The sequence below is a fragment of the Triticum urartu genome, chromosome 5A (genome assembly GCF_056163025.1).
Source record: "Triticum urartu cultivar PI428250 chromosome 5A, HENAU_Tu73, whole genome shotgun sequence".
In the NCBI taxonomy this organism is placed as follows: domain Eukaryota; kingdom Viridiplantae; phylum Streptophyta; class Magnoliopsida; order Poales; family Poaceae; genus Triticum; species Triticum urartu.
In genome coordinates this window covers 57,485,641-57,502,936 of record NC_141877.1, presented here as the reverse complement: position 1 = coordinate 57,502,936, position 17,296 = coordinate 57,485,641, and the positions used below count along the sequence as shown (strand labels likewise).

The 17,296-nt window shown below is 49.6% G+C and overlaps 1 protein-coding gene and 2 pseudogenes across 1 annotated transcript; 1 reads left to right on the top strand and 2 right to left on the bottom strand.

Annotated features, from left to right (window-relative positions):
- Positions 1-1,908: 1,908 nt before the first annotated feature.
- LOC147968011 (uncharacterized) lies at positions 1,909-4,154 on the bottom strand (annotated as a pseudogene).
- A 1,104-nt stretch (positions 4,155-5,258) lies between these two features.
- Positions 5,259-8,478, bottom strand: LOC125507848 (cysteine-rich receptor-like protein kinase 15). The gene is made up of 2 exons (XM_048672369.2): positions 6,078-8,478; positions 5,259-5,979 (listed from the first exon to the last, which is right to left on the bottom strand). The coding sequence occupies exon 1, from the start codon at positions 8,384-8,386 to the stop codon at positions 6,131-6,133; it is 2,256 nt and encodes a 751-aa protein (XP_048528326.1). The 5' UTR covers positions 8,387-8,478; the 3' UTR covers positions 5,259-5,979; positions 6,078-6,130.
- Positions 8,479-9,621: 1,143 nt separating this feature from the next.
- LOC125555626 (L-type lectin-domain containing receptor kinase IX.1 pseudogene) lies at positions 9,622-11,283 on the top strand (annotated as a pseudogene).
- The last annotated feature ends 6,013 nt before the right edge of the window (positions 11,284-17,296 follow it).

Here is a 17,296-nt window from a genome sequence, read left to right as displayed (position 1 = left end):
CCTGCACCAAGTGTGAGATACATGTCCAGACGTCCTTGTCACCGGTCAAGGGGTAGTAATCGTCGTTGATAATTCTGACCATGTCTACGAGCCCATATTGGGTCCCTAGTCACCTGAAATTTCTTCTGCTTGAGCTGTCAAGGAAAGAGACAGATAACCAAACCCCAATATATTGAATTTGTCTCATGTCAACTTGCTGATTTTACTACACCATACTATGTATATCCTCTCCAGACCAGTCACACAAGGTAGAACATTGTCATTAGTAAACGGCAATCACTTAACTGCAAAACACACAAAAATAATGGTGTCAGGGGAACAAGGCTTTTACTTTAGTTATGACCAATATTCTTCGCCAAACTCTGGCAATGCTATCTGTCTAGATATACCTACGTTCATAAAAAAACTTCCTAGAAAGTGTACCCTAGTTGCAGATGCATGCAATTACTATTTTGAAGCGGCCGTGTCATCATCGTCAATTGATACAAGATTATTCTGAAGTAGCTCAAATTTTACCAGAGTTCGGTTCAGTCCAATCAGACATCATACATACAAAGTGTTTTTTAGTTACTACTCCCTCCGTCCGGGAAAAGTTGTCTTCGTGGCAATTTTACGAAAACCTCCTCGGTGTATTCCCGACAAATGACACACTCCCCCACCTCCGCTCCTCTCCCCGCCGGTTCCCCTGCTTGTCTCCTCCCTTGCCGGAGCCCTCTACTCGGCTCCCCAAGAAGCTGTTGCTGGTGTTGCCGGAGATTCCCCGCGCAAGAAGATCCCTGCTCTGCTCCCCCTCCTTGCTCCCCTCCTCCTCCGCCGCGTTGCTTCCCCGGCGAGGAGAAGCATCGATTTTTCCGACCTCCTCCGACAGAAGCCGCAGCTGCCCTGCTCCACCACCGCCATAGCTTGCCGCCGCCGTAACTGCCTCCTCCGCGGCTCTCTCCTGCTCGCGCAGCTCCAGCTTGCCTTCCTTCCCTAGCTTCCCTAGTGACCGCCGTGCTCTGCTCCGGCTGCTTCAGATCCAGCGTCGGCAAGGCTGATATGGTGGCTGCGAGGCCAGACGGCAGGAGACGTAACTGACGAGCCCGACGACAGCAAGCTTCATGGCGAGCTCGACGTCGGCGGAGACGTCTTCTCTACTGCGAGCTCCACCATCCCTGCACATACTGTACTGCGAGCTCGACGACGGTGGTGGCGTCTTCTTGGCAGGTTAAGCCTCCCTCCTTCAATTCCCCTCCATGATTTATGTGTCAAAACTGATTTTTTTACTGAAATTTGCTGCTTCTGACATTTGCTTAAGACTGCGAGGATCACACTTGTTTCTTCAGTTAGCAAAACCTGGTAGACAAATCTCACTAGGCCATTTGTTTCATGATGTGGCAAGTAATTTAGTCATTGTTTCAGACTGCAATCAAGTCTTCTGTCATTGTTTCAAAATTCTTCAGACTGCTAGATTCAAGTTCTGCTATAACTGAAAAAAGGGACATAACCACACCTGAATAATTTTCGAGTTCAGAACCACACATTTTATCATCCTACTTCCAGGAATTTTTCTTGATGAACCTGAGATTTATTGGTAAGGGTATTCACTAGTCTACTAAGTCCAGGGTATCAGTAGCATTTTCTTATTCTTTGGCAAGCCTTTTCTTGGTTGCGCGGTTAACTGATCTTGTTAACATGTTAACTGAATTTTGCAAGGAAAATTAAACTTTGCGTTGTTGGACTGACAGGAGTAGAAAATTTGGAGTACACAGTGTACTGAGTTCTCTTACTCCGTCAAATTACTCTTGGCTGTAGCTCCCATACAAAATTAAAGGATCGGAATTACTATTGCAAATAAATTTCTGATGTTTGAAAACATCACAATTTTTGAAAAATGCCCATGGGTACAATGTAGGTGTAGTAGGTTTTTGCCTATTTGCAAGTTTGGCATATCTTGCATGGGTTCAGGTACATCAGTATGTTGTTTCTATACCAGTAAGCTGGCGTCAACCAAATACTTCCATTATTCAAATAAATCTAAATACTTCTATCCTTTCTCATTGAACACGTGACACAATACATACACATGACACAAAGCCATACACATGACACAAGACATACACATGACACAAAGCCATACACATGACACAAGACATACATATGACACAAGACATACACATGACACATGACACATGACACATCACATACTCCTATCCTTTCTTTTCCTTTTCCCTTTCCCTTTCTTTTTGAGCTTTCTCTATCTACTCATTTCCTTGTTCAATAATGGCCTTCGTGTCAGTAATTAGCTCCGGACTGCAGTATACAACGGTTATTTCCTCTCCAGCATTTTGTAGACGGTCCTTGTGTAGATGCGGCAGCTTATAGTTGTTTCCTCCTTGATCTTTCATCACTTCCACCATGACTGCTTGCAACGTCATAAAGCTTTTGAACAGCTTATGGGGATCGTAGTTCTCAAACTCCTCCTCTACACCCTGTACCAGTTCCTGTATATTCATAGGCGCTCTGCAGTCGGTTAGGGATTGGAGGGAGCAGTGGAAACAAAGATCCAGAACATTGAGCTCAGGGCTGTTTGGTGGTTGTTGCAATAATCGAATATCCAGATCTGTCTGTGCCATGGCTTCTAGAAAACCAGCATCATTAGGGAGGACATGTGGTGTTGCATTATCTTGTTGAATAAAGATCGTTGTGTCATCGTCACCGTCCGGCCATTTGTCTTGAATGGCAGGGATTACTTTATTGATCAAGTAATCTCTGCACACAGGTCTAGTAACTTTGACCGGCTTCAACTCTATTGTCCCCCTATCTCTATTCTGGCTTGTTCGTCGTGCCTTGGTCTGTACCACGAACGGCCAAATGCCAAGTTTCCCATCAAATATCATCTCCCCATCTTCATTGTAGCGAGGTTTGGCTACAGCTGTTAGAAACATTACCTTCCCAATGCTATGAGTATTGTGCACAGTTCGGTTTGGTTCTTCTTCTCCAGGCAGTACGTAGTAGCTACTCTTCACTCGGGTCATGTCATACCATTTCTCGTCGATGTGGACCATATTTGTCATTGGCTTGAAACTGGGCCAAGGACTTCATATCCATCTTTCATCCATCATGGATAGGCAGAACTTTAGTCTCGCTATCTTGTTCTGTGGCTTGAGGGTGGGTTTGATGGTGCTTGTGATGCGTTTCAGCTCTTGTAATTGAAATCTGTCATGTAGGGTTGATCGGGGCACACCTAAACACCTTGCTAGAGACCGGATTGTTCTTCTTTTGTTCAAGGGGATTGTGGCTGTTCTCGACAGATCTAGTTCTTTTCTCTTCCTACCACTTTTGTTCTTCTTGCTTGAAATATCAACTTCTTGGCCTGCTGCAAGTTGTCGTTTGGCTAGATTCCATATTCTTGTAACTGTTCGCAGGTGAACATTCAGCATCGTCGCAATGAGCATCTTGTCATACACGTGAACCTGTCCATCTCTAAGCTCGATTACTCGCAGAGCAAAGTAAACACCATGTCTCTCCTTGTCTGTCAAGTCCTTGCCTCTTGGATTGCCATGTGCATCAGCTTCTTCCAATTCTGCATCTTCTTGTGCCTCTTGAGCTTCTTCCAATTCTGCATCTCCTTGTGCCTCTTGAGCTTCTTCCAATTCTGCATCTCCTTGTGCCTCTTGAGCTTCTTCCAATTCTGCATCTCCTTGTGCCTCTTGAGCTTCTTCCAATTCTGCATCTCCTTGTGCCTCTTCAGCTTCTTCCTCTTCAGGAAACCAATTCAATTCAATGTCTTCATCCTCATCTTCCGGCATCAAGTTCAAATCAATAGCATCACCCTGTTGAGCTTGTTCTTCTTGTTGAGCTTCGTCCTCATCTTCCGGCATCAAGTTCAAATCAATAGCATCACCCTGCTGAGCTTGTTCTTCTTCTTGAGCTTCGTCCTCCTCTTCCGGCATCAAATTCAAATCCATAGTTGTGTGCTCCTATCTGATCTCATAACAAGAGTATACAAAAGATGAATGGTGAGCATATAATCATAACAAGAAAACCATGAAGAATCCTAGACAAAAAGCAAAGAAACCAAGAAAGAGAAAAGTAGATATTAAAAGTACTCCTTGTTCATAAGCAACTACAGGTCCTACTACATCTCTCTTTTTTGCAGGGACCAGGGCAGGAATTAAAAAGCAAACAAAAGCAGGGGCCATGAGTACATCTCAACTTTTACTGTATTTCTTGTTGACAACTAGTGCAGGTACACATTTTGAATATTGAAATTATCTTCTGTTAGTAGACCATGGCAGTAGTTATAGAACTATGAATATCTATTACTCCCTCTACAACATCAGAAAAGTTAATAACATCCTCTACAACATTTTCTGTAGAATAGAGTAGGCTTCAATTTGTCAAAACTGAATTTTACTCACTGAAAATATGACAGTGGAGTACTGTCCAAACTGTATTCACTGTCTAAATTTCATTGATGTCAAATTTTATTTATGTGTCAAGTTTGACATCAACTTGACTGAACATCAACTTGACAGATCAAAACCTGACAGAAATTGACAGGTTTTGGAACAAAATGACAGGATCTGAACATCAACTTGACTGAATAATATAGTGTCAATTCTGATTGTTAACAGCAGAATAATACAGTTAATAGCAGAGTAATGGAGTGAGAAATCTTACTATAAATTCAGTTACTGTAGTTACTGAAACTTCACTGTAATTATGCAAATGAAATTATTATTCTGTAAATTCAGTTAACAATCAGAATTATGTAATGGAGTGAGAAATCTTAGTGTAAATTAGGTTAACAAGAAATCTTAGTGTAAATTCAGTTAATAGTGTGTTCCTAAATAATCTGAGATTTATTGTCAAGTCTGAGATTTTGACAGAAATGTTGTGACATGTTCAGACTAGGACTAATCAAAGTTCAAAGAATTAGTAGAAGAAGCTTGTATTTTCAGCTTATAAATTTTAGGACTATGTGAATAAAATGCTTTCAACTAAGAAGATAATCTGTCTTCCCATCTCACTGCTCACTGCTAGCAAGAGTAGTAGAAGAAGAATTCCAAATAATGTTTCCAATTTGGCTAAATCTGGCCTGAATTTGCTGTAGTTTAGTACATGATTTTTTCCTTCTTTTGTCAATGATTCTGACCTCTATAACCTTTCTCATCATCTCATGATTCTGCCCATGACTTATTTTTTACTGCCATGAATGATTCTGCCCCTCTGTAACATTTTTTTGGCAGTACTAAAGATTGGTCCATCAGAAATCAACATCAATATTAACTGAATTTTTTCAAATTACAGAGCAAGCAAGCAAGCAATGTACACAGATCAATTATGTTTTAAATTACAGAGCAAGCAAGCAAGGCACTGGAGATGAACAAATTACAGAACCCTGTACTTGTTCTCACCAGCAGCAGCACGAGTAGGGGACCTCAAGCGGCAGCAGACGAGAAGGGGATCTCCGGGCGGCAGCACGAGCAGGGGAGGAGCAGCAAGTTGCGGAGAAGCAGCAGAAGGGGCTCCAGCTTGAGGTCCAGGATCGCAAAAGAGCTTGAGGATGAGCTTGAGGGAGCTCGTGGTCTAGGCGCGGCGGGAGCTCGTGGTCCAGGCGCTCGAGACCCAGGCGCGTGCGGGTCCTGGCCGGCGGCGGCGCAGGCCCTGCGAGGAAGGAGGGGATATCGTCGACGCAGGTCCTGGGCGGCGGAGGAGCACGTCTTGTGCGGTGACGGAGCAAGCAGGGCGGCGCAGGTCCTTGGCGGCGGAGGAGCAAGCAGGGCGGCGCGGGTCCTGGGCCGCGGAGGAGCACGTCCTGTGCGGCAATGGAGCAAGTAGGGCGGCGCGGGTCCTGGGTCGCGGAGGAGCACGTCCAGTGCGGCGGCAGAGCAAGCAATTGGGCGGCGCAGGTCTTGGCTGACGACTGGCCCTGGCGACGCGCGCCGGCGACGGGCGGAGGAAGAAGGAAGAAGACGCGACCTGTATGGTGACCTGTTTGTAACAAATTTGAAGTTATAAGGGTGTTTTTGAAAAATTAACATTACACTACGCTGTGGACAACTTTTTCCGGACGGAGGGCGTAGTAGTACTTGCAAATTTCTGAAACGGTCCCAGAGGCCCAGATCGGGGATGCACCAATCATCTACTCGACTTTATCTCTAGCAGAATTAGTAGTGCTGGCATCACCGCTGCCGCTCGTCACCGAGGAACCAAAAGAATCATCAGCCGGCGGCTGCATCAGGTAGGTTGCCACCGGCATCTTCCCCGGGAGACTCGGCGGCGGCACCTCCAACCGCAGCACGCTGACGGCCTGCCTGATGGACGGCCTCAAGGCAGGGTCGGGGTGTCCGCACCAGAGCCCGACCACCATGACACACTCCATCTCTTTCTCGTCGAACTTGCCGTCCAGCCGCGGGTCAGCTGCCTCAAGAATGGCCCCTCTGCCGTGCGACTCCCATACCCACTGCAACAGGTGGATGACGGCTCCGTCATCGCCGTCTACAGCCACCGCTGGCGTCCGACCACAGGCCATCTCGAGCAGGACGACACCGAAGCTGTAGATGTCAGATTCCACACTGGCTTTGCCCGCAAACACGCATTTTGGGTCCATGTAGCCGAGCGTCCCGGCTGCGCCGGTCGTCAACGAGCCCCGGCCATCACAGATAAACCTCGCAAGCCCAAAGTCACCAAGCTTGGCATTGAAGGACGCATCCAGCATGATGTTGCTCGGCTTGATGTCCCTATGCACAACGCGCTCCTCCGTGTCCTGGTGCAGGTACATCAGCGCTGAGCCCACACCAAGCGCGACCTGATACCTGACTGCCCATGGCAGCAGCTGGTCCAGCTTGTAAAGGTGTGCGTCCAGGCTACCATTGGGCATCAGTTCATACACGAGCAAAAGACCATCATCGTCACCGCCATAGAACCATCCAACAAGCGGTACGAGGTTCCGGTGCCGGAGACGGCTAATGATCTTCACCTCGGAGACAAACTCCTTCCAGCCCTGACGAGAGCTCTTAGACACTTTCTTCACGGCAATGTGAAGGTTCATGTCGTGGAGGAACCCTCGGTACACGGAACCGAAGCCTCCTTCTCCCAGCTTGTTCCTGCCAGAGAAGCCGTCGGTGGCGGCAGCGAGCTCGGCATACCTGAATCGTCTCAGCCCAGTCCCTTGCTCGAGTTCGTCTTGGCGTGCACTTCTGCGGTGGAAGTAGGCCGCCACTTTAGGAGGTCTTTCCATGAATGATCTCATGGCAACCCTGGCCGCTGCCACCCATGTTCGCCACCGGTACAACATGGATCTCATGGCAACCCTGGCCGCTGCCACCCATGTTCGCCATGGGTACAACACGAATCGAACCAACAGGCCGATCAGGCAGACAACAAGCGCCACGGAGATGGTGATAAGGCTGGCGATGATGACAACCTTTCGTCGGTGCTTTCTGCGCGCTGTATCCATATTCCTCTGATGCTCATTCTCCTCCTTCTCATATTCCTCGCTATACCGGTACGTCTCCAGCCGCACCGTGCGAGGGCGCGGCTTGTCAGCATCAGCGAGGATGGCGTAGCGCAGGTAGCAACTCGACCCTTTGATGGTGCCACCGCTGTTGTTCGGGAACCATCGCGGCAGCTGATCGGTGTAGTAGGAGAGGCAGCGGGTGCACTCACTCGCTGGCAGATCCCTCGTGCACTGCACCACTGCCTGCACCCACTCCGCATCGGTGAACCCCTCTGTGCCCTCAGCGATCCGCTCAGGCCTTTGGCAAGCCTTCACCATGAGCCGATGAATCAACTTAAACCTTGTGTGGCTCACACCGGCAGTGTCCAGGATGTACCCTGCGAGTACGACTCCTTGGTACCAATGGCCATGGTTTCTGTTGTTCCAAGTTGGGTAAGGGGTTTGTTCCAGCTTGGGCGCGACGGAAAGGTCGACCTTGTCAACCACAGAGAGGTCAGCAACAGAGAAGGAGGACTTGTCGGAGTATTGGATGGTGCAGGCGTTGTAGACCGCGCGAACCGTCCGGCTGTGAGGACACACCTTCATGATACCTTCAGGGGCACGGATGAGGCAGTCCTGGCACTCAGAGTCGGTGTCGCCAGCGTAGCACATGAACATGCCAAAGACCTCGTCGCCCGCCGCGCCGAATGTGCCGTTGAAGAAGCCGCTGGAGTCGGCGGCCACGGGGATGGCCGACAAGAGCCTGTCGAGGTTCACATGGTACTTGCTTCCTTCGGTGTAGTTGCTCGCAGTTGAGCATGAGATCACGGATGGCCGCAAGGGCTGGGGTGTCTCATCGATGACGGCATCGCCGTCGCCGTCAAAAAGTGGGCGGGCGTGGCATGCGGCAACGCCTGCTAGGAGTATCAGCACAAGGCGAACCCATGGAGGTGAAGCCATGGCCGGGCAGGCGGTGGTGACCTTGGTGAGTGGTGAGCGACACAATCACACGAAATACCCTTTGATATATTGGTGAGTGGTCCACTCTAGTCTCCACTGGTAGCAATATTCCACCAGCTCGTGGTACTCCACACATTTTCAGGAACTGGATACCTGCTTACACGTTAGGTGGTTTACACGTCAGGTGATTTCAGTATTCCACCAATATTCCAACAGCTCGTGATTACACGGCATTGACGAAGTCAGTCTTGTAGGCGGGTCTTGTAGCCACAAATTTACGCAGAATTTTCTCAGCTACAAGTAGAAGGCGGTCTTTCATTTCATGAATAGTTGCCCTATGTCCTTTTCAGAAAATTCAGACCAAGGCAGGCAGGGAGAAGGAGTGGCTTGGACTTCGCATGACGACATACTGTCACTACCAGAATTCATATAGACTGGCTCTCAAGTGCTGAAGTGGATCAAATGAGCCAATGGGCAGGTGCCCACAGATCATGAGAAAAGATCGTACATGATCAACAGTTGCATGCAGATATTAACGAAAGACCGGACTCTTGGTCCGGATTTGTCCGAACCGTGTAAAACCTCTATTCTTCTTTAATGCAAAAGCAGAGCTCCTGCTGTTCACGTCAAAAAAAAAATGTCATTAGCTAAGTGGTTCTGCATTGTACTAGTATACATTCGTGATTTTTTTTTAACTCAGCTCCAGAGCAGAGTAAACACTTAAAACGTATACCTTAGTCTGACATGCCTCATTCTTTTTGGTTTGGGCCTACGTTCTCTCCTACTGCCTCTGTTCACTTATATAAGACGTTTTGGCGGTTAAATTTGAACTGCCAAACCATCTTATATAAGTGAAAGCAGAACTCCTGCCTGTTAAAAAATGGTCTCGCACTATCGCTTGAACTCACTTAGACTTTCAAGGTTTTTTACGGAACAGTTTCTTCGCCTGTGTGTGCAGGGATTTATCCTGCAATGAGGCACTTGAACAAATGATTCAGTTTTAGCTACATACTGATGAAAAGGAAATCTCCGCTGATTTATGACGATCTTTTTCCTTATTGAGAAATACTCCCTCTGTAAACTAATATAAGAGCGTTTAGATCACTATTTTAGTATTCTAAACACTCTTATATTAGTTTACGGAGGTAGTACTATGTATTTTGACAGAGATGTGTAGTTATTATTTTGGCATGACTTGTGGAAATTTGGCCGTGCCTTGAATGATACCTTGTGTCCATATGGCTCATTCTACGAATAATCCACTGTAGCGGCAATCAACTTTGAATTCTGATAATGACAAAATTGTAATTCTGGTAGCAACCAAGAGAAAAATCAACAGACTGGGTCACCGTTGGCACAGACGTACAATGAGAAAGACCCTCTAGTAGCTATGTCTGGGGTGGCACAGTGCACCAGGGACCTGCCGCCGAGCGAGTGCACGCGCTGCCTCTCCTACTACACCGATCAGCTGCCACAATTGCTGTCCAACAACAGCGTCGAAGGATCAGTCACAGGGTACAGCTGCCATCTCGCGTACTACACGTACACGATCCACAAAGCGGCTGTCACTGGTGCCGTGGCGCACCGCAAAAGGGTAAAAGCGGTTGTCGTTGCGGGCCTTGTCGCTGGTGCCGTGGCGCTCATGCTCTGCCTGATCAGTCTGTCGGTTTGGTTCTTGTCGCACCAGCGGCGAAGGAGGTCTGCGGTGACAATGAGATCAGAGCTGGAACAACCACTGAAAGAGGCGGTCTACTTCCATGGCAGAAGCGTAGATCAAGACGAGCTCGAGCAAGGCACCGGGCCCGTGCGATTCTCATATGGTGAGCTCGCGGCCGCCACCGATTGTTTGTCCGACAGTAATAAGCTAGGAGAAGGAGGCTTTGGATCTGTGTACCGTGGGTTCCTCCATGACATGAACCTCGACATCGCCGTGAAGAAAGTGTCCAAGAGCTCCCGGCAGGGCTGGAAGGAGTTCGTCTCCGAGGTGAGGATCATCAGCCAGATCCGGCATCGGAACCTCGTGCGGCTCGTCGGATGGTTCCACGGTGGCGACGACGACGATCTCCTACTTGTCTATGAGCTGATGCCCAAAGGCAGCCTCGACGCTCACCTCTACAAGCCAGACCACCTGCTATCGTGGCCGGTCAGGTACGAGATCGTGCTCGGGCTTGGCTCTGCGCTGTTGTACCTGCACGAGGAGACAGAGCAGCACATCCTGCACAGGGACATCAAGCCAAGCAACGTGATGCTGGACGCGTCCTTCAATGCCAAGCTCGGCGACTTTGGCCTTGCCAGGATCGTCGGCAATGGCAGGGGCTCGTGCACGACAGGAGCGGCCGGGACCCTCGGCTATATGGACCCAAAGTGCGTCTTGACTCTTGACTGCCACTGCCAGCGTGGAGTCGGACGTCTATAGCTTTGGCGTCGTCCTGCTCGAGATTGCATGTGGCCGACGGCCGGCGGTAGTCCAAGAAGACGACGACGACTCCGTTGTCCACTTGCTGCAGTGGGTCTGGGAGTCCTATGGCAAAGGAACCATCCTTGAGGTTGCCGATGAGCGGTTGGATGGGGAGTTTGACGGGCAGGAGATGGAGCGTGTCATGGTGGTCGGGCTCTGGTGCGGGCACCCTGACCGCAGCTTGAGGCCATCCATCAGGCAGGCTGTCAGCGTGCTGCGGTTTGAGATGCCGTTGCCAAGCCTCCCGGCGAAAATGCCGGTCGCAACCTACATGCCACAGCCATCAGCTGAAGATTCTTTTGGTACTTCAGATGCCAGCAGCGGCACCGGCAGCATCGAGGCCACCACGAACTCTGCACAGACTTGATTATCATTAGATTACTACTGTATCACTTATATGGGCCTTCAGAACTGTTTCAAGAATTATTATTTTGTACTAGTAGCGTTGTTTAAAATTAGAAAACGGAACTGGACTATAAGGACTGGCCACTCAGGCCATAAAATCGCCTGAAACTCGAATTTGAGTTATCAGTGAACTTTTGAATTTTAGGTTCGAGGCCGCCACGAGCTCGACACAGACTTGATTAGATTACTACTGCATTGCTGATCTGTGCCTTTAGGACTGTTTCAGGAATTTTCTGGTACTAACATTTATCAATGGCTTTGAGCATGATTAAAAGAAGAAACGGAACTGGACTACAAGGGCTGTGAGTCTGTGATCACCCAGGCCAGAATCGCCTGAAACTCGACTTCGAGTTATCATATCAGTGAGATTTCAAATTATGGGGACATTGCAGTGAAAGGTAGTGGAGATGACTAGAGATAAACCGGCGTGATGCAGTAGGAATACTTCAACGTAGCTGGTCGTTACCCAAGTCAGGAATTTTTGGTCAACAGATCTAGGGAATGAATCTAGTTAACGGGACATGCACATCTGTTGTCTATGTAACGCTGATTTAGAAATCTAATGCTGGAGAAAATTCATACCTGCATGAAGTGTGAGATACGCCAGACATGCGCGTCCTGACTGCCCATGTCCCTGACTTCGTTAGTGGTAAACGTGCTGGTGATCTCGTTGTGGATTCTGGCATAGCTAGTAGTCCAATGTGCTACACACAAATTTGTTTCTGCGCCTGAAAATTCTTCTACTTGAGCTGTCAAAGAGACCGATGACCGAATCCATTGACTTCACGGATCCTGTTAACTTCCCAGATTCTAATTGGCAAAATATTCTCTCCTTTCCAGTCCTGTCAGACACCAGTAGACCAGTGCTATTAGTAAACGGCAATTAGTCATAATTCATAAATAATTAGATCGACCTGCTAGTGTATCGCCTCTGCTAATATACCTCATTCCCCTTTGCAATTCTCTTGACCAAACGATGGTGTCAAGGCTGTTACTTTGTTCATCTCCATTTTTTTATCAACGGTCTCAGTGAGTAAATTGTACAGAACTACTTATGATGAGTCTCACCAGTCAACATCTTCACCTACTTTCATCCTCCCATCTCTCTCCAGTCCCTCATGTCCTCAACTTGGACTTCTTCTGCATCCACTAGTTAAGTTGACTGACCATCCACTCTACCATCTTCTTGAACCCCTCAGGAGAAGTGAACACTGCTGCATAAAGCCATACAGAAATTGATTTTATGTTGAATGAAAGCAGAAAAATTCAACATTCAGTAGAAAAAGCACCAGTCACTCCCCAACTTCAAAAAAATTTCATCCACATCATACTACCGTACTACTCCTTGATCAATTGATTTGACTGATGCGGGCTCCATGCCTCTGCTCTTGCGTTTTCTTCTTGCTGCCACTCGAACGCAAGCGCCGGGCTGTGCTTTGAGTGCAGGCTGTCCAAGGGGCATTGCAGCTACACCCAGGTTCAGGAATATCCATTTAAAAACAATAAAAATCACAACAATTTTATTTAATAACACATGATAGATACCGTGTCGACATCCAATGATAAAATTCATGTATGTAACTATGTACATCTCGTATTTCTCCTGCAAACTTGCATGTCATTACAAAAAATTGCAAACACGTTAAGAAAACCATTGTGGACTTTCATTCGGGGTTCATTTAACATGGTTTAAATGACGCTGATACTTGCTTACGTTTACTTGCAGTAGTCTATGCAAAATCCAGATACATTGGGCAAGATATTTGGTGGAGACTTAACCTCAAAACAGGCTTTTGACCCGCTTTATAAATAAAGCACCGAACAAAGTACACGGCTGAATGATACAAGGAGGTGATGTGACCCTCTTATGAAGCAGATCCTAGAATATTCGGATCACGTAGTTTCCATGCTACTGAGTAAAGCTTTTTAATTCAAAACTAAGAAGGCACAAGCGGTTCCAAATAAGAAAGAAGAGTGGTAAAAACAAGACACAAAAAAATAGAAGGGGCGACAATCACTGATTGAAAACAGTGGTCACCATGGGATTTCTTGACCATCCCAGGCGAAGAACTTCCCGTTATCGGTTGGCATTGTTGATGATGGACAGTAGCTTCTGTACAGAGAACTCACTAAAGAGCTTATCCTTGGCCACCTTTCTTTGGAATGGCCGTGAGAGGTCGGTGTCAACTGTTGCTGGATGTAGCAAAATGCAGGCGATGTTGTCCTTCTTGCCCAACTCTACTGATGCAGTCTTTATCACTGCAAAACATCACCAATGCATGCAATTTAGAAGCCTAGAAAAAGAAAGGTGCATAATTGTGCGATGACTAGTTTGTTTTGGATAGAATACACAAAACATCAGATGAGAGAAGACTATAATGATAACAAGATTAGTATAAACAGAGGGCTGGTAAAATCTGGATGGGACATGAATCTTACTGTTCACATACATTGATTCGGTGCTGTTTTAGAAGCCTTGTACAAATGTCAGCCTCCCAGACCATCGTCTCCTGTCAAGCCTACTCTGGCTGGCGCTCATATCTGCAACCGACGAGCAACCCTTCCCTGTTTCCAAGGTTGCTCCAATCTTCAGAAATGGACGCATGTGCTAACAAAACAAAATATCAATTCAGTCATCAGAGTACAATACAAGATACTTTCAGACATTGGAGTAAGCACACCCCAGAGACTGGAGGAATGCCGACACAATTGGGAGCAGAAAGGAAGGCAGCAGTCTCTACCTTGATGACTAGAATAAGACCGACAGCATTGACTTCATATGCCAGAAGCAGGGATGGCTTTTGAACTTTGCTCAATGAGGTCTCTGCAGCAAGAGATCGGAGCAACCTGATTTCAGATAAGCCATGATAATCCCATAACCCACCGAATGCAAACTGGAAACCAGTGCTCAAATGAGAAGAACAGATGGAAAAATTGTGAAGGGCAGACATGGTTGTATAACATTTCGGATCCAAAGGAGGTAGAGAGGTCCGTGGGTCTCTCCAATTGTGTCCGCGTCGGCCTACTACCGAAACAACAAAACATTCCCCGGTAGTGTGTCACTTCATCAGCTTGTAAGAGCATCTCCAGCCGAAAAAAAGCGGCCTGAAGGCGAACCGACGCTAGATTGGCCCCTGGGAGCAACCTAGTTCCCAGCCACGTCCCCAGACGCCGTCCCTCAGCCGCGGCAAATTCAAATGTCGTCTCATTCCCGCTCATAAAATAGACGTCACAAATCCGGCGATCAAGTGGCCACAAGTTCGGCGTACAAAAAGCAGAAAGGATGCGCGTGCGCATCAAACGGCGAGGTCGGCCTCCGGCGTCGGCGTGGCTTCTATGCTGCGGGGAGTCTCGGCGGCATCATCGCTCGGGTTGGGCGGCGGCGGCGGCGTGGGCATCCGCGTGGGCGGCGGCATCGAGGGAAACTGGTTCAGAATGAGGCCACGCTCTGCCAAGTACCACGCCTTGACCGCCTCGTCGTTGCTCTGGAGTATGTCCCCCCCCCCAGTAGGAAAGCCAGGTCGGTGTTTCTCTTCTTGGCGGCGACGTTGGTCCGAAGTAGGTCGAGCTTGACGGCGCTGCTCGACATCAACGCCGACCACCGCGCCTCGGTCTTCTCTTCATGAAGGGCGGCCCGGGCCTGTGCGTCGGCGTGGCAGTGCTCGATGGACTCCTGCACACGAGGTGCGGCCACGTCGGCGTGTTTCCCCTTCTTGGCACATTTGTTGCCGTCCGGCCGCCCTTCTGACGCGCCCAGAGTCGGCGCGTCCAGCTTGTAGGTCTCTTTCGCCTTGTCGAGGGTGCGCCGGACATCTGCCCACTTCTCGTACTTGTCAATGCGATTGTAAACGTGGAGGTACTTGAATTCGGCGTCGTTGTTGCCCTGCCGATACATGGCGAACATGCACAGCAACTGCGCGGAGGAACAAACAGTTGGCCGGCACACACGGCGAAGAGAGGCGGGAGACCGGCGTGCCATACCTGATCCTCAACGCTGGCGCCGCTCTCCGGGTGAGCCGCGACCTACTCGACGATCCCATGCCATTTGTTGCAGAAAAAAGTCCATTTTACTACCCTGAATAAAGTTGGTGGTTCACATTACCCCCTCATCTATTTTTCTGTTCCTTTCACCCCCTAAACAAACCCATACCGGATGAAAGACCCCCCTGGCTGGTTTATTACCACTTGCTGCTGATGTGGCATTGGTCAACTGTGGTTTTGACCTGCGGGTGGGCCTCCCTTGGTCAGATGCGGCTGAGATTGACGGGTGGGGCCTAGAGGAGGTGGGCCCACCTAGTAGGTTTGTCTCCTTCATCTGTCGCTCGCCCGCGGGACAGAGAGGAGCTCGAGCGCTTGCCTCGGTGGCACAGGCCACCCCCGGCGGAGCTACGACCGTCGGAGTGACCCCTGTGATGCGACGCGTCCTCCCATCCGGTTCATGAAGTCTGGGAACAACAGGGGCCACGGCAGGATAGGGCAGGGCAGTCGGCGGCGTCGGTTGATGATGGGGCATGGCGACATCAGCAGAGGCCAAGGTGGGGATGGGGAGATGGCTGGACGGCAGGGACGGCGGGGCATCGGAGCAGGCCGGTGCACTAGTTGTCGTGTTCGACGGCAGCAGCAGGCGGCGGAGCATGGTCATGCAGCGAGAGGTCCTCGGGGGCGTGTGGCTCCAAATGGACTAGCCCGTCAACTTTAGGGGAGAGCCATGGTGCCTGGGAACCAGAAGAGGAGAAGGAGGGGTCACTAGAGCATGAGATCAAGGAAGCGGCGCTTGATGTCGGGGGCGGGGAAGAAGACATGGGTAAAGGCGATTTACAGCGACTCAAACTAATTCCTTTGGCAGGAATGTGTAGTGGATCAAGGCGAAGCTCTCGGACAAGGTTTCACATCGAGGAGGAGGCGCTGGCCGCGCGGACAAATAACTACAGTGGCCGCCAGAGCTTGGCCATGCAGGAAGAGTTCCTTGGGGACGCGCTGCTCCAGATGGAGGGGATGATTAGCTTCAGGGGAGCATGATGGTGCTCGGGAAGAAGAGGAGGAGAATCGGGGGTTACCGGACGAAGAGATCGAGGTGGCAGTGGTCGATGCTAGAGGCAAGGAAGAAGACATGGGTGACGGTGATTTGCAGCGACCCGAAGAAATTCATTTTCCAGGAATGTATAGCTGAGCGGGGCGAACATCTTGGACAAGATTTCAGCATGAGGGCGAGGCGCTAGCCGCGCAGACGAAGAACGGCAGCACCATCGGCATGAACCGGTTGCGCTCTTCACCTAACCACAGGGCCCCGTTGGTCAACAAACCACTTTGACAATGTCCACCTCAGCAAACCACCCGAGAAAATCCGCCCAAGACTATTTCTGAACGGTATTGGATAGATCAGGGGGTTAAGTGAACCAATTTTTTTTTCAAGGGGTTATGCGAACAACCCATTTTCTTCAGGGGAGTAAAATGGACTTTTTTCTTTGTTGCACGCCCCTTCGATACGCCCCCAATGGTTCGCCATCACCTTCGCCCCGCGCTGCATGTAGACGCCTATAAAGTAGGGGTCGACGAGCTTGCGCTCGTCGAACTCGGCCTTGATGTGCTCCCAGTACGTTTCGATGCTCTGGTTCATGCCGGTGGTCAGGTCGAGGCAGACGACTTTCCATACTTCGGCGAGGCATTCCTTCTCCTTGGACGCCCACTTGATGCGCTGCTCGCCGGACCTGGCCGCCCGCTTCTTCTTCTTGTGCCTCCTCGCCGGAACAGTCGCCGGCTCCTCCTCCTCCTCCTCCTCTTCGTCCTCTCCTGCTCCTCCTCGCCGTAGACGTAGCCGAACTCGCCGTCCATGCCGCCGCTGAGATCCACCATGTCGTCCGGGGTGACGAACCCGGGAGACACGGCGGCCACGGCCGAGCCTGTCGCGATGATGTCATCCATGTCGGCCTTGGTCTCGTCGGTGTCGCCGAGGTGCGAGAAGGGCAGCGCGCCACGACGAAGAGGGGCGTCGGGGAGGACGCGTAGGCGGGCGGCGAGTAGTTGTATGGAGGGTACTGCACGCCGGC